This window comes from Pongo pygmaeus, chromosome 3 (assembly GCF_028885625.2).
Source record: "Pongo pygmaeus isolate AG05252 chromosome 3, NHGRI_mPonPyg2-v2.0_pri, whole genome shotgun sequence".
Classification (NCBI taxonomy): Eukaryota; Metazoa; Chordata; class Mammalia; order Primates; family Hominidae; genus Pongo; species Pongo pygmaeus.
This window is the reverse complement of record NC_072376.2, coordinates 23,910,545-23,926,734: the sequence shown is the minus strand read 5'-3', so window position 1 is coordinate 23,926,734 and position 16,190 is coordinate 23,910,545. Positions and strand designations below refer to the sequence as shown.

General features: G+C 48.9%; 2 protein-coding genes across 7 annotated transcripts in view; one reads left to right on the top strand and one right to left on the bottom strand.

Annotated features, from left to right (window-relative positions):
• The window catches only part of CCDC149 (coiled-coil domain containing 149), a 107,194-nt gene extending 103,802 nt beyond the window's left edge, over positions 1–3,392 (top strand). For all 6 annotated transcript variants that reach the window (XM_054485454.2, XM_063663574.1, XM_054485455.2 and 3 more), the window contains one exon: positions 688–3,392. In XM_054485454.2, the coding sequence (XP_054341429.1) occupies positions 688–1,118 (431 nt within the window). In that variant the 3' untranslated portion in view covers positions 1,119–3,392. The remainder of the gene's footprint in view (positions 1–687) is intronic.
• A 5,275-nt stretch (positions 3,393–8,667) lies between these two features.
• On the bottom strand, positions 8,668–14,132 carry SOD3 (superoxide dismutase 3). The gene is made up of 2 exons (XM_054485453.2): positions 13,939–14,132; positions 8,668–10,005 (listed from the first exon to the last, which is right to left on the bottom strand). The coding sequence occupies exon 2, from the start codon at positions 9,987–9,989 to the stop codon at positions 9,267–9,269; it is 723 nt and encodes a 240-aa protein (XP_054341428.1). The 5' UTR covers positions 9,990–10,005; positions 13,939–14,132; the 3' UTR covers positions 8,668–9,266.
• Between the last annotated feature and the right edge of the window lie 2,058 nt (positions 14,133–16,190).

Sequence of the window (16,190 nt, the reverse complement as noted above, 5' to 3'; positions counted from 1 at the left end):
AAAGCAAGTGAGTAGGGAAATGAGGGCTGGATGTCAGCACTTTAGGGCTCCTCCTTCTCTCCCATGTCCTTCCTATTGCAGTGCTAGAATTTCCATCCTATAGAGAAGGGGTTTAGGGACAACAACTCAACAGGGAAGGGAGCTTGAAGCTGTATTTGCATATAATTTATTTGATATTGAGGAACACCAGGTGTCTGCATTAAGGAATGAGATGCTGATGGAGAATCGTGGAGAAGGGGTGGCACTAAATCCTTCCCGAACTATCCTTCTGCTTCCCACCCTCAATGCAGCCGGAACCTTTTTTTCATTACTAACAAGCCCCGGCTCTGAGCTGCAGAACCAACAAAACCTTTGTCCTCAATTTAAATATTTAATGGTCACAAGGAGCGGCCATTAGAGAATGGAACAGAAACTAACCAGGTGCCTGGAAAGGATGGATTATGACGTGGCCCAAGTGCTGCCTTGCCCTCTGTTAATAATGCAGGAATCACTAGAATGCATGCTCGCTGGTTTCACCTGGGTCCTGTGTTCCCCTTCAGCTCCAGTGCCCTGCACAGGGAGCCAAAATAGTCTTGCTCCTTTTTCAGAGGCCCTGTGCTGGTAGGCTGGGTGGGAGGTTGGCAGAAGAGGGATGGTGAGGGCTGACTTGCTGCCAGAAGTTTAATGCTGTCCTCGTTCTGTTTTCAGGGGAGGCTCAGAAGCAAGAAGGAGATGAAAGTTGTGCTGCTGCTGAGGCGTTGACAGCGCCTGAGGATGCTGGGAGGCCCGCTGTCAACTCCCCAGCAAATCAGAGCCGCGGGAACCAATGCAAGCTCTTTCATCCTTCATTACCCCAGTTACCTTCTGAGGAAGAAGTAAACAGCCTTGGAAGGGAAATAATTAAACTGACAAAGGAACAGGCAGCTGCAGCACTGGAAGAGGTCAGAAGAGAGAGTCCCATAGAGGGTCAGAGGAGTGAGATAGGGCCAGCCCCGCCGGGCCTGGCCATCCACGGGGAGCTCCCTAAATCTCACCTGGACTCCTTCGAGGCCAGCCAGCCAGCAGCTGAAGCTTCCACACTGGAAGACAGCAAAGGGATCCCAGAGGGTGGAGGCATGAGGAGCACCATGAAAACCTGAAGGGGAGAGGGATCTGACACAATGACACATTGAAAGCCCCAGAGAGGGTCAAGAATGAAGCATCGGAACGGCGCGCCCACGTCGCCTTCTCCTCACACACCTCCGAGTCTGCAAGTGAGAAAACGCGCTGATCCTGTTGCAAACTGTGAATATTCTGATGATGCCAGTACAGTTTGATTTATTAAATGTAGGTCCTCAAGCTTCTCAGTGTCATCTCTTTTCTGCCAGAGAGTGCTACTGTGAACAGGGCCAGGCCCAGGAATCGTGTCCACCATATGGCTGGTTTTCAGCATCCGTCTTTCTGTCAGCTTTCGTTTTATCAGAGATAAGATGTTTTTGTATTAGCATTTAATGTTGTCAATCAAAATTATGGGAAGAGCTAGAAACTGATGGGGTTTTTAATCAGGTCCCCGTCTTGGTCAAGGTTAGGCAGCTGGAGAGGAAGGTGTAATTGAGCAGAACGTGTCCAGAGGACCCATGGCTGCACCCCATCAAGTCAGGGCCCGGTAGGACTGCCTGGCATGGGTGTGCTTGGCATTGTGCCCACAGCACTGCTGTCGTGGTGCAGACTGGCAGGTGGAAGGGGCCTTAAGCAGGCTGAGAAGTTCGGGCTTCTGGATTGAAATCCACGGGCCTTGTTGGGGCTTGTGTGCTGAGTGCCAGAGCTGGAGTTTTCTAGCTTGTAAATCTGGAGAATTAACTGATCTGAAGTGATTGGGAGGGGTGAGCATAAAAGCCGGAGAACAGGACTCCCAGTGGTGGTCTGATTTTTTGTGAGATGAGATGAGAGCTACCACCTGGAAATGCTCATTCTCTGCATTCAACCTGTCTCACATACAGGATTGTGTGGCCATTTCAGGTTTGGGAACGATCTACCTGCTGGGAGCCAGTCTAGTTTCCCACACCACCTGGAACTTCCAAACCCTTCACTCCTTCAACAGAATGTTGAGGCTGCCTCATTTGTGCCACCAAGTGTGGGAATCTTAAAGACCAGAAACAGAGCTCATGACCTTTTATGGGAAAGAGAGAGAAAAACAAAACAACTTCGCAACAGCATGGCAAGGGGGGATGTGGAACCAAGGACATGATCCAGGGATGGGAAAGGAGGGCATGCTCAATCCTAGCTGGTTCTTTCCTTTCAGATAAAAATGAGCTTTTCTAGTTGGCATCCGGCACTGCAGAAAACTAAAAGTCATCCAGCCATAGCTTTTTCCTTCCCTGGAAAGCCTGAGACTAGATCCCAAAGCTCAGAATGCCTCTGAGAACCAGAATCACTCCTTTGAGAGGCACCTCTTGCAGGAAAAAGAGAGGCTCCCAGAGTGGTAGCCTCTCAGTGAAAATGCATCCTAAAAATTCAATGTTTATACGAGGCTCGTGACACTAAGATGTGACATCTGGACATGAGGGGCCAGCCACATGGATATATCCCACCCAGATTGCATCTCCAGGAATCACTCTGCTAGCAGAATGGGTGCCCCATCCCTTACTATGCTGCTCCTCCTCAAAGTGCAGCCCAGAAGGACCCAGGCCTTTGTCTGATGCACACTGGGTGGGCCTCCCACTACTTTAGTTGAAATGGGAGCATGCTGGAGTCAGTGTTCTGTTGCTTCTGGTGAGGACATCCCATTGACCCCGGCTACCGGGTCCAGTGTTCCATCCTTCCTTCTGTCCCAGCCTATCACCCTCCCCACCAGACCCACCCCCACAACTTCTCCTCAAGGGAGGTTGCTCCCGCAGCTGGAGGGCTTGCACAGACCAGCAGTCACAGAAATCATTCTTCCTGCTGGACTGGGCCTTAACTGCCTGCAAATGTCCAGCACTACTGCATAGGATGCCAGAGCCGCTGAAGGAAAACACAGCCAAGTTTATAATAATAATAAAAGGAAAAATCTCAGCCTGCAGAACTCTGGTTTTGACCCACCGTCGGCCAGATGCACATCTTCAGGGCCTGTTAAGCACCTTCTGAAAAGCAGGGCTTGTAATAGACTCCAGCACATTCCATCAGAGTCAGGAAAACTGCGGTGAGTCCCAGAGAATCTAGGGTGCAGGGCAGGGAGCAGGAGTCATAGGGAGTGATAACCTAAACTGTGTGTAGTCAGCTGGGAGGGTCTTCTGTTATTAGGTGAAATGAGAGCCAGTAAGTTAGTTGATCCTGTCACAGATGTAACCATGATAACACCCCATAGATACTTGACACATGTGTCCTGCCCCTGCTTTCCCCCATCCAACATGGTTCTTCTGTTCCACAGACATTAAAGGGGTTTTCTGCAATTACTTACAGCTGTCTTTTGTCTTTTTTAGGATCATAGTTTAAGGTTGCAGCTTTCTGTCCCCTACTTCACTAGATAACCCTGCATCAGTCATGGTCCTCTCAGCTTCAAGCCACACTTAACAGAAACTTAAGCAGTAGGGAAATGAATTATGTTGTATAACAGGAACTTTGAAAGTAGGGCATTCCAGGGCTATATATTCAAGAAAGTTGTCAAGGTTCTAGGTTTCCATCTTCCTGCTCTTCCTGCTGTGTCAGCTGCTTTCTCATGATAACGAGGTGGCTGCAACAGCTCCAGATAACACCTGTTCAAAGGCAGAAGGAAGTTTCTCCCCACATACGTGTGTGTGTGTTTCAAGAGCGAGAAACCCAGTTCCTATCATATTTGATTGGTCAGAATGATCACCTGGGGCTTGTGGTTGCATGTGACCTTGTCACATGATGATGTCACATGACAATGTCTTAACCATTCCTTAGCAAGGGAGATGGTATTACCATGATCCGTTTAGGTTCACCAAGATTCACCCTTAAGAACTGAAGAAGGGCCCTGTTGCTAGACATTCAGACTCTAAAAGGCTGAACACCAAAACAGGATCATATCTTGGGATGTGTAAGAGAGTTGGGAATGGACAACCAATGGTGTTGTCTCTGAACCCCGTGTCTTTTTGTTGCTGCATAAAAAGCCAGAAAATCATGTTTCTGATGAGTTTGGAGTTAAGGGGAGGGGCTATGGTTGTTTGCTCAGAAAAAGACCATCTCATCCCCCCTCCCTGGCATCTTTCTGAGCTGTCCTGTTTTGTAGGTGGAATGTTCCCACCTTTGCCTGTTCAGACGTGTTTGTCCTTCCATTATTTTTCCAGCTGGATTGCCAGCAGAATGCAGAGCAGTCTGGAGAAATGAAACAGAGCTGACAGGTCTCTTAATGAAAGCTTGTTTGCACACCCTGCCTTTCCTGTGATCGCTCTGTACCTGAGAGCCTTTAGGTATGGATTTTTACATGAGCGTTTGTCTTTCTTTTAATTAAGGCCTGTAGAAATGGATTGGTTTTTGTAAACCAGGCATTTCTCATCCCTCACTCTTGCTCTTCTTCTATCCACACCTTCTCTGCCCACCTTCCTCTCCCCTCCCCCTTCCTTCTCTTGCTCCCACAGCTATTCCCAAAGCCTCTCTAGCCGGGAGGCTCCTGATGGCCTCAGCTCAATGCCGGCTGGACCCTCCCCGCTTTTGGCAATCTAAAGCAAGCTAAATTAGTTTGCTCATCGTTGCTCCTCTTCTGTGACCTGCCTCCCAAACATGTACCACCATCACGATGCAAAGTGCTAGAAAAGGGCTCTACTATCAATTATTCACATGTTGGAGTAAATATTTGGATGTGTTATTCCTATTGGGAGCCTTTGCACCCTGGTTCACCATATGGCATGAAAAGTTCTGTCTCCTCTTTAAGGAATGACAAAGACCAGCTACTTACTCACTGAGGTGATCTTCTCTGTCTCTTTAAAATTACAACATGCCTTTGCCCCTGTTGGTTTTCACTCCAAAAAAATGGGGTGCCCTCTTGGCTTTGTTTTCCCACAGCCTTGTGGATGACTTGGTACCCTACTTCTTTTTTTTTTTTTTTTTTTTTTTGAGAGTCTCACTCTGTCACCCAGGCTAGAGTGCAGTGGCATGATCTTGGCTCACTGCAACCTCCACGTCCCGAGTTCAAGCGATTCTCCTGCCTCAGCCTCCCGAGTAACTGGGACTACAGGCGTGCACCACCACGCCTGGCTAATTTTTGTATTTTTAGTAGAGACGGGGTTTCACTATGTTGACCAGGCTGGTCTCAAACTCCCAACCTCGTGATCTGCCTTCCTTGGCCTCCCAAAGTGCTGGGATTACAGGCGTGAGCCACTGCGCCCGGCCTGTACCCTACTTCTTTTTGAAAAAGAGAGCACCTTCTTCCTCTGCTCTCTGCTTTCATTCTGAAGCCTCCATTTAAAACACTCCTCCTCCTTAGCAATAGTGAGGGTCCCTTCAGGCTAGATAGGATGTCAAAAGGCCAAAGCATTGCCCCCAACACACTCCTTTAATGTATTCCCTTCTTTCCAGGTGTCTTCCTGAACAAAGAAAAATTTATAGATCAGAGAGATGCAAGTGGGAGCTCCGTAGTGAATCTAGTTAGAAATGAGAAGCAGAAAAAATAGGAAAGACCCGTCTCTCAATATTATGGTTGCTTCCCAAAACAAAACAAGTTGATACAGCATGAAGGCAATTTAAAATGATAGATATGGACACGCTGCCTTACATTTCATATCACCTCTTTACTAAATGAGAATTTTTTTGGATGCATAGGGAAAGTTTGCATAATATTGAAAAGTTTGACTTTCTGGTATCTATGTGAGCTCAGGAATATATCTGGGGATCTTAGCAGAGGCCGGTGGTAGCCTATTAAATCTAAAACAATTGGCTTTGTTTTTAAAACCGGCTGCTATTTTGTAGTTTCATTTAAAGAAAAAGTACCTTCTATTCATTTGCAGAACTTGCTTTATTGGATTCTATGGTCATTGTGTATCATAACTATATCTTTTTTGTTACCTGAAATAAAAATGTGGCAATTTTCCTGATAGAGATGATTAATTATCTTTATTGTTTGCTTCATATTCCACCCTCACCACAGGGCAAGCGGAGGCTGAGCATGACTTCTGGCATATTGCAGCAACTTATCAGTTGCAATCTGTCACCTAAAACTATTTGATCATATGGTAGTCATGAAAAATATGGAGAATGTAAAGATTTTATGCATTCAGTCAAAAAAAGGCAGATCTAAAATCAGTTGGTTTATTTCCTGCAGTCTTTCAAGTTGACCAAAGCACTCACTGATTTGCTCTATTTTCTTACGTTTTTAGTATTTCTGTATATGTGCACTAAAAAGCCCCACTCAGAAAAAAAAATCAGTGCAATTCTGAGAAAAAGCTTATCCTAAACATCTAAAGATAGCATTTCTAATTATTGTCTACATTGTGTTTAAACTGTGCAAACTTGAGCATTATTCTCACTTTACCAGCTGTGTCTAGGTAGAGTCATTACATCAAACGCTTCTAATTTTACAAAAAGAAATCAAAACAAGCGTGTGTTTCAGTCCCAGTGACAAATGCAAACCCTGTGAGTCAAATAGGCAAACTGATTAGCAAGCTGGCTGGGAAGTCAAAACAGCAAATATAAGGAGATTAACAAAATAGATCTGTAAGATGAGAGGAGTAAAAATAGACTCCAGGGGCCAAGTGGGGTCCGGTGGGTGGCTTTGGTGGCACACATATGGTTCTGTGCCAGGAACCAGATGTCTGCCTTTATGGCCCACAATCTTCCCTTCATTCTAGGTTCCCTCCCCGCGAGAGATGGGATCGCAGAGTTCATGTCATTCAGTCTCTCAATGGATGCAGAAATCCTTCTCAGGAACTTCAGAGGTAGCAACTGTCCTTCCTTTGAATCCTGGTTGCATGATGCTCACTGCCTTACAAGGCAGCCCCATCTGTTTATTAGTAGGTAGCTGTTTTTTGGATCTTAGCCATTGTTATTAATTAGATACTTATTAGGTCCTTATTTGTTGTGCATGCTATGCTATGCACCTCTCGTGAATAACACTTGATTTAATCTTCAAAACAATCTGGTATGATGATCTTATTTTACCTGTGCTCAGAGAGGTTAAGTGACTTGTTCAGGTCACACAGTTTCTGAGTGTGGCAGAGCTGGGGTTCAAATGGGCCTTTCTACCTGAGTCTGACCTGTTAGCCATCATGCTATATGCATATCTTTGCCCTTACAATGAACTGTAAATTGTCCACCTATTATTTCCTTTTTTATTTTTCTTGTTTGTTTTTTGCTTTTTTGTCTTGGGGTTTTTTGTTTTGTTTCGTTTTGGTTTTTCGGCTCTGGAGGCCCATAGGATAGTTTATCCATCCCATTCCCAGAACAGAAATAGAGTGAGTCGGCCAGGGTGCCTCTTCAGCCCCCATCTACAGGGTCAAGGGTTGTGAAGAGCGAAACTAAGAACACAATGCAATTGACAAGAAGTGTCAGCCTCCTTCTGAAAAAAAAGGTCCACACCTCCCTTGATGGTCCTGAATTCACCAAAATCGAGGCAGCAGAGTAGACAATGGGTGTTTGGCACCCATCCTCTCCATCCTGTGTCCCCGTGTAATAGCTGCCTTGTTGCAACTTGTAATTAGGGGGATATTTGAGATCAGGATCAAGAGATTTAGAGACACTGTTTGCTCATCCCCTTTCAGTGTCGATGAGTACAGTTCAAGTTAGTATTCAAACCAGTAAGAACCAACTGGTGGAGCAAAATCACCAGGCAGTAGCCTTTCTCTTCAGTTGTCACTTGGGTTCAAGGAAAGATTTTAAAATAACAAGTTAGTCCTAGTCAGAGGTAAAAATAACCCCTGGAGACAGGTTTCTGGCTGCGGTTCAGTTGGACGCACTGCCTTAGGAGTCTGGGAGAAATGGAAGCTGCCTCCCAGTAACCAGGGTGGAAAAGTCACAGCTAGGAAGTGAGGCTACCCTGGGAGGCTAAAAAGTTATTGCAAGTACGTTTATTCCATGAATGAAGGTGTATACACAAGACTGTTCTAGCCTGGGTATAGATTATAAGTTTCAAAAGAAAGCTGAACTCCCCACAAGCCTTCATCAAAATCAACTGCCTTTCCATCCCACTGCCTCCGTTTGCCTCTGGTTTTGGTCCTGCCAAATGTTAACAACATCACATTCCAACCCTACTCTTCTGTGCCTAGGCAAGATGCAGTCACCTGGCTTCCCTGGCACTGTCTCTGATGTCTGGGAAATGGACCTAAGGCTGTACTCGGAGGCAGATGTGACAAGCTACCAGCCCAGGTGAGATGGAAGACCTCTTCCCCTCTCAGGCCAGAGGCTCCAGTGTCAGAATCATCCCGAGGCTTGTCGCAAATTAACTTTCTCTTCTCCCTTTGGATTCCACAGCTCTGGGATGTAGCCCAGGAAGCTGTATTTTTTTTTTAACTTCCCTGAGAGATTCTGGTGATCTTCCTCTTGGAGTCACACTGAAGGGCAAGACAAGCAGTGGCTGACCATTGTTGCCAGCAGGGTTAGGGGGGTGGGGGCAGAAGATAAGGAGAAGTCCTGCAGGGATTTGGGAAGTATGTTTGCCACTTCCAAAAAAAAAAAAAAAAAAAAGGGAAAAAGAAAACAAAACAAAACAAAAGCTCAGCTTGGGAGAGAAGCCTAAAACAAACAAACAAAAAAGTAACCAAGACCCCGACGCAGTACTGAATTGCTGAATTTTTAATGTGTAACACAAAGGTTGCCAAACATTCCCCCAAAGGAGCAGCTCTCAGTGGGGTGGCCGTGGATGGGAAACAGCTGAAGACGCGGGGCAGTTGGCCTGGCTTCGGCTGCACGGGCTGGCTGGCCGCGGGAGCGGTGGTGGGTGGGGAGGGGTGGGGGGACTCGAGGCAACCCCCCAGAGCGGCCTCTGAGCGCCTAGGAGGAACCTGAAGGCGGGAAGGGGGAAGATCGTCAGGTCAAAGGCGGGGGTCTCCGGGCTTATGGGGTGGGGAAGGGGGGTCTGGGTGGAGAGGTACCTCAGGGAGCCTAGGGGGCTGTCAGCGTGGGCGGGGTGTTTCGGTACAAATGGAGGCCTTCAGACCTACTGAGTGGGGGGCTCCGAGGGTTGGGGCGGTCCTCAGGATGGAAGGATGGTGGGTCTCGGTATAGGGGAGACCTCTGGGTGGAGAGGGCTGCGGGGAGACTTCAGCAAAGGCGAAGGTGAGACCTCAGAGTGGAGGGTGTCTGTTGGAGCAGAGGAGAAGCTCAAAGGCAGAGGGGGGCCTCGGGGGTCCCTGGCCGCCGCCGGGTGAGGGTCGCGCTCAGGCGGCCTTGCACTCGCTCTCGCGCCGCCGCTTCTTGCGCTCTGAGTGCTCCCGCGCCTGGCGCTCCCAGAGCCCGGGCCCGCACACGCCCACCACGCAGCAGGCCAGCCGCCGGCCCGCGTTCCCGTTCTCCACGCTGGCCTGGTTGCCGCCGCGGCCCAGGTCGTCCTCGCCAGCGTGGACGACCACGGCCCGGCCCACGATGGAGTGCGGGCCCGCGAGCGAGGCGGCCAGGCCGGCGCGGTACTTCCAGAGGCTGCCGTCGCGCACCGCGAAGTTGCCGAAGTCTCCCGGGTGCCGCGGGTGCGGCACGGCCAGCGGGTTGTAGTGGGGCCCGGTGGACTCGCAGCCCTGGCTCAGGTCCCCGAACTGGTGCACGTGGATGGCGCGGCTGGAGCTGTTCGGCTCGGTCGGGAAGCCCTCCAGGGCGAAGAAGGCGTCGAGCTTGGCGCGGGGCGCGAGCTGCCGGAAGAGGACGACGCCGGTCACCCGGGGCTGCGTGGCGTCCAGCGTGGCCGACGGCTGTACCTGGCAGGCGGCGTGGAGCGCGCCGTCGTCGTCCCGCCGCTGCATGACCTCCTGCCAGATCTCCGTGACCTTGGCGTACATGTCTCGGATCCACTCCGCCGAGTCAGAGTTGGGCTCCACCGAGTCCTCGCCCGTCCAGGCGTCCGAGGCACCGGCTGCCAGGAGCAGGCAGGAACACAGTAGCGCCAGCATGGCTGGAGTCGGGCACCTGCGGGACGCCCCCGCGGAGGTGGGGGCAGAGTGAGGCTTAGTCACTTGAAACATAGAATCTCAGGGACCCCATTATCGCAGAACCAACCCCCCAGTCCCCAATGGGCTTCCTGGCCCAGTGGGCATGCCTTCATGTGGCAAACGTTTGTCTAGGGCCTGCTGTGTGCCGGGCACTGTGTTAGGTGCTGTGGCGGTCAAGACCGGTGAGACCCACTCTGAAGAAACCCACAGGGATCTGAGTCACAAATGATCATGGTCCTCTCCAGTCCCACCTCCATAGCGTGGAGGGGGTCTCAGGGAGCGTGAGGGGTGTCTCATGGCCCTTCCAGACCACCTCCCTCATCTCCCCGCCTGGTCTCCTGTTACCCTCTTCCTCCATCCTCCCCCACAGACATCCCTAAGGCTTCTGTCCGTGACTTCTGGGGCTTTGCATGTGCTACGCCTTTTCCCTGAAGTGCCTTCTCCCTGTTCTCTGCCACACTCAGTAGACCTGGAGCTTCTTGAAGACAGAAACTCAGTTTTATTCATGGGCATCCCCAGCACCTGGGCCCACACCTGTCAATAGGAAACATATAATATGTGATTTTGCATAAGGAGTTCAGTGAGGGACAGACTTGGCATCCAATCATTCCAGCACAATCCTACGATTGAAGATGGGGCCTGTGCTGGAGAAGGACAGAGGAGGCAGTACCCATCTCCCTAGGAGCTCTGGGAAGGCTTCTCAGAGGTGGTGACTTTTGAACTGGGTTCCACAAGATGGGTAGGAGTTTTCCAGCCAAGTTGGGTAGGAAGGCCATCTCAGCAGGTAGTGCAGTGGAAGTTTTTAAGAAGAAAAGTGGGTGATGAGATAGTCTTTAGTTCCTTAAGTCCTACACGTAAAAGGATGTGGGTTGGACTTTGGGATGAAAAGGAAAGGGGAGGAAGAATGGGAGTAGCCTAGAGACAGAGAAGCAGAAATAGAAAGAGTGAGATGAGTTAGGGGGCGTTGTAGTAACCCAAGCAGGAAATGAAGGCTTTTACCAAAGTGCAGGCGGGGCACACAGAGGAGACATGGGTTTAAGAGACACACCAGGCAGCACTGGCAGGATGGAAGATGAAGGCACAGTGCAGATGACCACGGTTCCCAGCAGGAGAGACTGAGTGGAGGGAGGGTGTTCTGGAGAAGCAGGGAGAGAGGATGAGTTCAGCTGGAGTGTCTTGAGGGTGAGATGCTGGCGGGTGCCTAGGTGGGGAGACAGGTGGGCAGACAGTTGGAAACTTGGGTCTGGCACTTAGAAGAGGAGATGAAGCTGGCAGGGGTTCTTAGTGTTGACTGCACATCAGATGTCTGGTTTTTAAAAATCAGATGCCCAGGCCCCACCCCAAGAGATTCTGATTCTGTGAGAAAGAAAGGAGAGAAGAAAGAAAGAGAAAGAGAAAGAGAGAGAGAGGAAGGAATGGAAAGAAAAAGGAAAGAAAGAGAAAGAGAGAGAGGAAGGAAGGGAAAGAAAAAGGAAAGAAAGAAAGAGAGAGAGGAAGGAAGGGAAAGAAAGAGGAAAGAAAGGAAAGAAAGAAAAGAAAAGAAAGAAGAAACTTCCATCAAAGATTCTGGGGCCCAGCCAGGAATTATAAAGTCAGGTACAGATTTGAATCCCAATTCCAACCTATACTAACTGTAACCGTGACTTCATGGGGTTACTGATGCTTAGCATCAGGTTCCTTACCTGTAGAATAAAGCCAGCCATACCACCAAGGTATTTGCAGAGGGATTGATGCTGCCTCCAAAGAACTGCTTTGAAGGTCAACTGCATTTCCAGCACCAAACTGGGTGCCATTTAAAAAACTCCAAGATTGAGTAGATATGCTTTATATAACCATTTCAGAAAGGCAATTTAGTGTGGTGATTAAAGGGATGGATTCCGGAACTCACCTCATGAATCTAAAGCCTGACTCTGCCACTTAGTCTAAGGGTTAGCTGTTATTATTTTTATTGCTGAGTAGCAGAGTAAATGCTGGACTGCAGACTGTACGCTGCCTCATCCCCTGTGAACCTGTTTTCTCATCTGCAAATAGGGGTACTAATACAGACTTACCTTAGAGACTTGCTGCGAGGCTTAAAAGAGATGATTAGAATTGCTAAAACTTATTGAACACAGGTGCCAGACACTATTATAAGTACTGTGCGTGGGTTAATTCACTGCATCCTCACAAGAACATTATTCAGTAAGTGTTACCCCCATTCTAAAGTGTGGGAAACTGAGGCACAGAGAGGCGTGTGTCCTGCACAAGGTGACATGTTCACTAAGGAGCTGAAGGCAGGATTTGAAAGTGTGTGTCTGCTCCAAGCCCAAGGTTTAGGCACCACACTGCACATCTCTCATCTAGGGCACTTAGCACAGAGCCCAGTACATAGAAAGTTCCCAGTAAATGGCAGCTCTTAGCTATCAGAGAGAAGCTGCTGGTAGAGATTTTAAGGACCATTAGCTAAGAGATGCTATGGACACTGTGAGAGGAGGGTCCCCTTGAAAGCCTCCAAGAAGAAGTATCCAGAAAGAGGGAGAAGCAGAGAAAGCGATGTTCAAGGACTCACCTAAATGACATGGCCCAATGTGGTACTGCTACCCCAAAGCCCCAGGGAGTAGGCAGGAAAGTGGGGTAACTCTCCTGCCAGACCTGGACATGAAGTTCCCCATGATCAAAGACACCTTCCTCCTAAGACAGCCCTGCCACTCAGAAGGGCTCTGCTGCTTACAAAGTTCTCCCTAAAAGCACAGAGCAAAACCAGATTGTTTTGGGTGTGTCAGTGAGCTTTCTTTCTCAAGAATCCTTGGGAAATAAACATTTTAAGGAGATGTTTCTCTCTGAAACCAAAAGAAGAGCCGGGCATGGTGGCTTATGCCTGTAATCTCACCCCTTTGGGAGGCTGAGACAGGAGAATCATTTGAGTACAGGAGTATGAGACCAACTGGTAGAGACCCACATCTCTACCAAAAAAAAAAAAAAATAGCTGGGTGTGGTGGCATGTGCCTGTAGTCCCAGTTACTCAGGAGGCTGAGGTAGGAGGATCGCTTGAGCCCAGGAGGTGGAGGCTGCAGTGAGTTGTGATAGTGATCATGCCACTACATTCCAGCCTGGGTTCTGGGTGACAGAATGAGACCATGTCTCAAAAAAAAAAAAAAAAAAAAAGAAAAAGGAAAAGAAGAGGAGGAAGAAAAGGGGGAAAGAAAATTCTCCCTCAAACCCAGGTAAACTCTGACTTCTTGTTTCTTAAGCCTTTGACACCTTTTCCCCTCGGGACCAACTTCATTCTTCTCCCACAGCCTCCTGCTCAGTTTGAGCTGTGAATGACCAAGTGCCTTTTTAAGGGCCTCCTTTGTACATGGATCTGGAAGGGAGGACAGTGTTATCAAAGAAAGAGGACAAGGGCCCTTATCCTGAACCAAATGGAGGCACCAAGTCTTTATCTCCTTCCTGGGTCTGTATCTGGGAAGAACCTGCCCCTCTTGAGCCTTGGATGTGTTTCATCCCTCAGCAATCTCCTAGAAGGAGCTCTTGCTGGGAGCCTGAGCTGGCCAGGGCCTCTCTGCTTTCCTAAGGAGGTGGCTTTTTAGAGTACCTGCTGTCCCATAAGTGGCTCCCGACACCAAAGCCATGCAACATCTAGAAAGGCCCCCTTTCTCGTCACTCCAGATTCCTTTTTCCTAACACTAAAATCCTCTTGGACTGGTCTTTGCAGATCCACAGGAGGAACGGTTTCTTCCTACCCTCCTTGCCTTCCTCTCCCCTCACTCCACCTCCCCACTAATCCCTCAGAGCAGCCAGGGAAAGTACATTTCCTTCCCAAGAAGATGATCCAATTTGTTCCCAAGAAGAGGCCCATTGCCCCAACCCAGCTTCAGACTCAATAAGCACACTCCGAGAAGAACAAAATGAACCTAAACTTAGCACCCACCTTTCCAACTCCTCCAAGAGAGCTTTCTCTCCTGAAAAGAGAGCTGCACCCAGCTGGCCCAGGAACTCAGGCTGTCCCTGGAGCCTGGGCTGTTAGCACGAGTGCAGGAGGCCAGCCCAGAGGAGTGGTCAGCATGAGGGAGCCAGTCATTGGGCCAGTTCAGGGAGGAAAAGCAGGCCAGACCGCCCCGGATTGGGTTGTAGAATTGCTTCGCCTCCACCTCCTCCCGCTCTGTCCCCACCTCCCCTGCCCCTCCCATTTCTGGGTTTTTGGGCCAAGGATTCCATTCCGCGACTTCACCGGCTTGTAGCCAGTGACCTTCAGCACACAGCAGGGGAATAAAAATGAGAAAGAAAATCGCCTGTTTGGAGAGGTGTACAATGACCTCTTTATTGAGAGGCCCTTTGCTTTTCTCTAAGTCAATAACTTATTGACTTATTTTTGCTGCATGGAAATGGACACCTTGCAAATGTGCGTGGCGTTTGCTCCAGAGCTGTGCTGTCATACCTATGAGAGCAGAGCAGCGGGTGAGTCGTGATGACACGCTCAGGCTGCAGAGTCCCAGCCTTGTCACTTCCTATCTGTGTACGCCTGGAGCAGCTGCACCACTCCCTGCACCTCCTTTTCATCATCTGTAAAATGGGGGTGTGAGGCTGTCCACCCCCCACGCCCACCGTGAAGATTCAATGAGATCATCACTCGCCCAGTGACAGCACAGTGGCTGGCACTAGCCGCACTCATAAATAATCATCATTGTCATTGTCGTTACTGTTATTATTTAAAAAATGTGTTGTCTGGGAGAACTAGGAGTGTTTCCCTCCGGATGTCTGTCCTTTTTATGCTGCCATGAACTTTTCTCAATCATAGCAGCCCTTTCCAAAAATAGAAGCTCTTCTTTCCCAGAAAAGCCCATGTGGGAAAAACCAGGCAGCCTGCTTGCTGGCCTGCCCGTCCTCCTGCATTCCTGCAACAAATGTTTATTGGGTGCTCATCCCTTCCAGTCACCATGCTGTGTGCCGGGCACCCACAGCTGCATGAGTCACCTTGGGGGTTCATACTCTGGAGACAGAGACAGCAACGTCAGTAAATGCATCCAGTACAGAGTGGGGAGCACAGCGACAGAGAATGAACGGGGCCTCGTGAGGTCCCAAACACCCGTTTCGGTGGCAGGAAAGCTTATAAAAAACCTAAATCTCTGGACCCCACCCCAGGCTGGGTGAATTAGTTACCAGCAGGAGCTTCCTAGAATAATCTTGGAAAAACTCAAACTAATGATCTTTATCCAGGGACAGGCATTCTGCGAGATAAGAGGGAGACTTCCCAGAACTCAGAGACTCCAGTCCTTCCACCCTACTGTCCTTCCTTCTGGTCTGCTGAGAACTCAGGCACCAGTAGCTCAGTCTTGCACCTCTGCATTCAGTTGGTAGGCGTAGCTGTCCTCGACTAATGAGTTTTCAGAGTTCCCCATGCCACCCACCACCCCACCCCCACCCTGCAACAGTCTAGTTGCTTATTGTGAATCTTTCATCCCATTTTTAAAACATTTAATTTTCATTCAGTTCTTGAAATTGTAATTATATACATTCATAGCTACTATTTTAAATGGCACTTTCTTCACTTGGCGTAATTTTATTTCTTTTAAGGTCCAAGAAAGCACATCTCCATTTTGGTATTCTAGGACTGATGCTAGAGCCTAGATTTACTTTCATTTTAATGGCATTCTAGAGGAAATCTGCCTTTTTCTTGCCACCACCGCCACCCTCCCCATCATGGCAACATTCATTCCCTCTTCCTTTGGTAACAGCATCCCAATTTCCTTTCTGAGAAACCACTATACTTTCAATCCAGCAGGTGGTGTTGACTTCATCTCCTGCTCCAGAGGTAGCTTGTGGCTTAGGTATGATAAATCATACTATTGCACTGGTTCACGGATGAGATCCACCTTCAGAGCCAATGAGATGCAATGCCACTTTCACTGGGACTGTTGAAAGAGTTGCATCCTCTCTTTCTTACTGGACTTGAAACTGGAGAAAAAAGGCTGGATTTATTGCAGCCATCATGCTCCACTAAGGAAGAAGCTGTCTGAGGATAAGGCCAATGCAGAAGGCAGTGGAATAAAAGTAGAGTGAGAGCTCAGTGCAGTGGTATGCGCATGTGTAGTCCCAGCTGCTAGGGAGGCTAAGGCAGGAAGGTTGCTTGAGCCCAGGAATTCAAGGCTATAGTGTGCTATGATCACTTCTTCTATGAATAGC